The sequence below is a fragment of the Apus apus genome, chromosome 1 (genome assembly GCF_020740795.1).
Source record: "Apus apus isolate bApuApu2 chromosome 1, bApuApu2.pri.cur, whole genome shotgun sequence".
In the NCBI taxonomy this organism is placed as follows: domain Eukaryota; kingdom Metazoa; phylum Chordata; class Aves; order Apodiformes; family Apodidae; genus Apus; species Apus apus.
In genome coordinates this window covers 93,920,499-93,926,837 of record NC_067282.1, presented here as the reverse complement: position 1 = coordinate 93,926,837, position 6,339 = coordinate 93,920,499, and the positions used below count along the sequence as shown (strand labels likewise).

The 6,339-nt window shown below is 41.1% G+C and overlaps 1 protein-coding gene across 1 annotated transcript; it reads left to right on the top strand.

The window, feature by feature from the left end:
• Positions 1 to 5,335: 5,335 nt before the first annotated feature.
• LOC127389988 (claudin-8-like) lies at positions 5,336 to 6,004 on the top strand. Its single transcript, XM_051631097.1, has one exon. It carries the CDS (start codon positions 5,336 to 5,338, stop codon positions 6,002 to 6,004), a length of 669 nt encoding a protein of 222 aa, XP_051487057.1.
• Positions 6,005 to 6,339: the final 335 nt, after the last annotated feature.

Here is a 6,339-nt window from a genome sequence, read left to right as displayed (position 1 = left end):
CTAAGGAATTTCTCAGCTTCATCCACATTCATGTTCCTAAATTGTTCAGTCCAATTAATGAAGAACTACATGATCAGGATTAAAGGAGATGTTCTCTCTCAGTGTTCCAGGCACTTTCACCTCATTGGCAATGGTCTTCTGCAAACACATAGATCTTCTCATCTTAATGATCCTTCACATACTGTTTGCTACCTCACAATGCTAGCCCAGTTCCATTCCAACATAAAACCATCAGATTTGCTGAGGACTTTCCCTCCTCCATTTCATGCTTCTTTTTAAGTTAGTCTGCACATACCAGACTTCTGTCTTTTTTCTTTGCTTACCTAACTTCCAGCCCATTAACTCCCAACACATCATTGATAGAAATAGTTGTTAGACAGTCCTTCTGAAGTATTGCAGTCTATGCTAAGCTATGCATTTCTGGAATGAAAACATCTACTGCTTGATCATGGACAAAGAAAATAATATTTTGACCTGCTACACAGTATGCTGCAAATAGGAACAACACTGGATTGTCCCGGAGGGGAAGCAGAGTGCCCACACTGGTGAATCATTTGTGCCTTTGCAGGCTGTGGGCTGTCACCATGCAAAGACACATCAGCCCTGGAATTGCAGCCACAGTTGTGCATCCTTGGAGATGCTATGATTCATGATGCTGAGAGGTGTTCTGAGAGCAAGTGACAAAAATTAATTCCTTCCTGAGAAACAGTTCTGCTTTGGTTTCTGTGCCAGCACAAATCTGAAGTGATTTATGACTTCCAGGAATAGGTTCTTCTGTGTGAGCACAGGAACAGCTGGTTGGCTGGGCAGGGCTTCCCTTCTCCTCCACATCTTCTCCTTTCCTTCTGTTTGAATGAGAGAAGAGGAGATGAATGGGAGATGAACTCTGCCAGCTATGCAGGACCAAGAGGCAGATACTACACTGATCCTTCCCAGGGATGTCTAACTTGCCAGACAGTGAAAGTCAGCCAGGGTGTCCCAGGGAAGAGATGAATCCCAGTCCTAAGTGAGGAGTAATGGAACACCCTGGCCAGAAGCACAGAGGTTTGATAAAGAGCTCTGGATTTGGGTGCAGAGAGAAAGGGGATTGTGTGGGGATAGAGGGTGATCTTGCTATGTGCTAAGGTGACGGGTTTGGGGGTGTCATTGAAAACACAAGATTGAGACTGGTGATGATGGAACTCATGCTGCTAGGAGGTAGAAATTTTGGAGGTGGAAATGAACAGTGTAGTTAGTTACATTCAGGAGGTGAGGTTTGGGATGGGACAAAAAAATAAGCAGGACAAGACTGGAAAGGGAGAAGCCCAAACTATGACACAGAAAGATGGGAAAATAACATTGTTCTTCAAAGTTTGAGACTTACTTGTGTAGGTACCTGCACTGTTTGCTTAGTGGAAAGTCAGTTCAAGGGTCTGTTATTATGCTGAGCTCCAAAAGCAATCTTTCTTGGGATTGTGAGCCTAAGAGCTTGTTTCTAACAGTATTGAGTTAAAAGTTATTACCTCTTTCTACAAGACTTGCCTCTCATCTGTCTTTAGGCTATCACTGCCACAATATGCCTTCTGTTCCTCTTTTATTCCATCATAGCAAATCATGTAAATAAAGGAGTTTTCCTATGTTTCACCCAGTAATAGCCTAACTGTATACTCTGCTGTTTACTGTTATGAAAATAACAAGTGCTGCCTTGGGAACTTTACACTGTTATATTTCCAAGAGCTTAATGTGACCTGCACAATCAAGTGCCCCCAAATATTTCCTAGAGGAATGCTTTGAGGTCCTGTCATTAAATAGCAAAGTAAGATAGCGTATTTGAAGGCTCAGTTTCTACCAGGATGGCTGCTCCCTGTATGCAGGTATTAAGGTGACAAATACCTTGTAAAAGCCTGAAGCAGCTTAGATGGATTAAATGCTCAAAGGAGCATTTAATATTTTATTACTGTAGGGTTTTATTACAATGAACTCAAGTTCATACACAATATCCAGGAGACAGGCTTCATCAGATATGGGATATCACTAAGAGTTTGGCAGTTTTGTTAAGCTGTGAATTTCAGGCATGCTGAAGAAGAGGATGGAAAATAAATATTAGTTCTTTTCAATTCAACTGTCAGTCATGGACTGCCTCAAAGCTAGAGTTAGAGGTCAGTGTCCAAGCACAATTTCTGTTATGTATCTGGAAGAAATCCCTCTCTAGGCTACACTGACCAGTTCCTCTCACTCCATGGAAGACAGGGGGAAGGAGATGTGCCTTCACCTTTTAACGTATGTGCAGGCAGCAGTATTAAAGTTAACATACAAAAAAAGAGGCCTCAGCTGGCTTCAGTCCATCTTCTCCTGAATTAAAACAGAATCAAAATAATCTTTTGCTTCATCAATAAGCTCAAAATAGACTAGTCAATCAAAATACCATAGAAAGTAATGGAACCATTATCTCAACTCTGATTTCATCGACCAGTCCCTGTAAATAGTTGAAAACAAACCCCCATCATGAAATGAATGGACTAGTGGAAGTCACAAGTAGGGAGGAACTGATGCCTTTCACAGGTATATCCAAAACAAATGATCTGCAGACAATTTGAACCCTGTCTGTTTTGTGCTTACAGCAGATTTTACATGTAGAGGCTGACCTAGGCCTGCATGGCTTCATCCAGCAGCTCTGACCAAGGGGACAGGTTGCAGGGGAACTGCAGAGCCACAGCCTGCAGAATTCTCCATTGCCAGACTCTGCAGGTGTTTAGGCAACTTTGCAGTCTGACTAGGAGGTTTAGTGACTTAACTGTAACTCTTAGTAATCACTAATCTAAAGTGTGCTTTTGATAAACCTGCATATTTGCCTGTTCCAAAAGTGTTACTGAGCCTTAAATTTAGCTAATTAGTCTGTAGGATAACTAGCCTATCTACTCTTAATGAGAGCTCGTAATGAACCATATATATTATAGCTGTACATTTGTACAAGACTAAAGAGTGGCTGTCTATATGCAGGTGCATGTGTATGCATAAGGACTCTAAAATTCAATGTACATAGCAGATATATGAAGAGGAATGAAACTTCCTTTCTGAGAGGCAATTAAGTGTTATTGATGTCTATAATTAATTAAGCAGTAGGGATCATTGACAGGTTCTGTAAATCATGTGGACTGGAGATGCTCTAATTCTTCTTTATCATGAGGCATCAGCACTGTAAAAACGAGGGAGAAAAAGAAGATACAGCCTCAGGAAAAGATTCAAATGAAAGTTGGGATTTGAAAGGAAGGGAAAATGGAAATTTAAACACAGATCTAGGGAAAGATCTGATGTAAAGGCTACATGCTTCCTCAGTTGCCTATTTGCCTCTTTGAAGGCAAATTTTGGGGTGGACATGTTTGCATAAGAATGGATATTCTCATCTTCAGGCAGGTAAGCACCCAAATAGCATAATAGACAGATGGACGGTATGCAAAATGAGTCTTCAAAAGCCTAGTTAGGTGTAAGTGGGGTTTTCCTTTTGTTTCTTCTCACCTGACACTAAAGCCATTGTATCTGTCATGTCCACCATGTAAACGCATTTAATTTCTACTTCAAGAGCTGCCTGTTCTTCAGAGTGATTTTTTAAGCATTTCAGTCAACTAAACATTTCTTTCTGAGAGGTATGGTGAGCCTTTAAATGGAGGTACAGTTCTTTAGGGTATACAAGAGTATAATCTCTGCAGGCTGACTCAAACACAGGACTTTTCTGCAAAAGACAAATCTCCCAGCAATTAGCAAAGCCAAGGACTCACTGGCATTTAAGAGACTGTGCAGATTTTCCAGTTCTCATGAGAACACTTGAGTGTTTTCCACATGGACATGTAACATTATACTATATGTCTTGCATTATCTGGCACTTCTTCCTTCCAGTTAATAACTGTAGGAAGGGTTTGGGGGAGGGTTGTGACCTGTGGCTAGTTTAGATGGGCAATTCACTTTTCATGGGTTTTAGCTTTGGCTTTGAATATGTTGTGTAGGCACCTAAGGCTGTAACTAAATTAATACCATAAAAGGTGATGCCTGGTATTTCCAAATGCACAGAGCCCACAACACTACAAACCACGTGCAATCAAAGAACATGTCTTTCTAGGAGTCTTTATTGCCTTAGTGGGCCCACACCTTTTTTTTTTTTTTATGAGCCCCATAAGAGCTGCAGTAACCAGAAACATAAATTTCAGCAACATCCATGAGTTGTCCTCAAGTACTATTATCTCAGGGTAGGGATAAGGAAGTAAAAAAAAAACATAGTGCAACACTTTGTCCTAACTTGCCCAAGGCAAATCAGTTTTTGGCATGCATTTCTGTTCAGGCTTGTAGCTATCTGTGCAGGCTGAGGTACAAGCTGGAGGGAGAGATCTCTGACTTCTTTCAAGGTGCATTGTGTACTGAAATAAAAATTCATCCTTTTCATATTAGACAATTGCCCCCAATCTCTCCTAATGTTACCTGGAGATTATTAGTGTGGAACAAAATGACAACACTACACTTCCAATAAGGAGAGAGTCTATAGGGGATTATTTCCTAACAGTGACCTTACTTTTGGATTCAAAAGCAGAAGCTGTGAAACTGCCAGCTATTTTCTTTGTAGTCCTTGTGAATTATGCATCTGGTAGAGTAAAGCTTTGATGTTGATTGGAATACTTGACTTTCCTGTACCTGTCTAATATCATGATTATACTTTTGTATTTGATCAAAATGAGGAATCTACATTAAAGGGCTACACCAAGTACCTCCTAACTTGATTTAAAAAAAAAATAATAATAAAAAATCAGGTATTTTCCCAGGGCTGTAGCATTTAGAAACTAAGTTCCACTGTAAGTCCAAGTTTAGATTTTGTCATGAGAGCAACTGTAATGACCTGTTTAACATAATATTTTAACAGATGGAAGTTCAGGATTTCTACACCAAATTTCAACATAGCTGAAATCTTCCAGTTAAGAAATTATTTGCCCTGCAATTAAGTGCCTTTAATTGAATCCCTGACACTTACTTAATTACTGCATCACTACAGACACATTATGAGAAGTAGTAAAATCAGCTATGACACACCCCTCCTAGTTTCCCATTGGCTGGAAACTTGTTAGGCTTGATTGGTAGGCACTATAGTCAGAGAGGATTTCAAAGCAAATAAATAGTAGGTTCTTCTAGCCAGTCAGAAATGGATTTCCACCTCAACTGGAGAGAGCTGCTTGTAAAATAACCTAACAACTTGCCATATGAGGAAAATACTGGAGAAAATATTCCCTCTCATTCTTTGTATTTCTTTTATGAAAAAGTGGTTTTGGAAGATTCTCTAGGTCACCTCATTTGAGGTGTCTTTTTCAGAAGAAGCATGGCTTGCTGTGTGCTACAGATCACTGGTCTAATATTTGGAGGTGTCGGCATGGTCGGGACTTTGGCAGCCACAGTTATGCCACAGTGGAGAGTTTCTGCCCACATTGATGGCAACATTGTGGTGTTTGAGACCATCTGGGAAGGACTGTGGATGGACTGCATCAGTCACTTGGGCATCAGGCTGCAGTGCAAATTCTATGACTCTGTTCTGGCTCTCCCCCCACCCTTGGAGACATTCAGAGCCCTCATGTGCATTGCAATACTCCTGTCAATCATTTCCTTTTTGATGGCCATTGTTGGTGTGAAATACACTCACAGGACCAAGGAGGATCCCCAGGACATCAGTATCTTCATCCTGGCAGCTGGAGTTGCCTTTCTTCTGACAGGCATCCTCGTTCTGATCCCCGTGTCCTGGAGTGGAGGTAGCATCATTCATGACTTCTATGATCCGAAAGTCCCTGTGCCACAGAAACGAGAACTAGGAGCTGCTCTCTATGTTGGCTGGGTGAGCACTGCACTTCTCATTGCTGCAGGAGCAATGTACTGTAGCTTCTGGTGCTGGGCTGACACAACCTCAAAATCCAGGTATCCATTGCTTTCCCATCACAGATTGCACAAACCTGACCTTGCAGGAGGGACATCCCTAAGCGTGCATGCCTATGTGTAGTTGCTGAATGTGATCCTTCTGTTTAGCATGTTTATATATACTGATTGACTACAATGTGTAATTAAACTCTGTGTCTGTAATGGAAGAACAATTTTCTTCATTTGCTCTTTACTATTGCCATACATACCTGCTCTCTAACATGCTTATGGGAAATGTCATTACATGAGCATTATGTTAGAAAGCAGTCAGAAGAAAAATCTCACCATTTTATGGGAAAGAAGAATGGCATGGGAACAACAGCAGCCAGGAGTCTCTCTGAGAAAATGAACAATATATAGCTGGGCTGAAAGGGAGGCAGCTGCTGTGCAATAGCACCATGGCCCTCCACTGAGCTC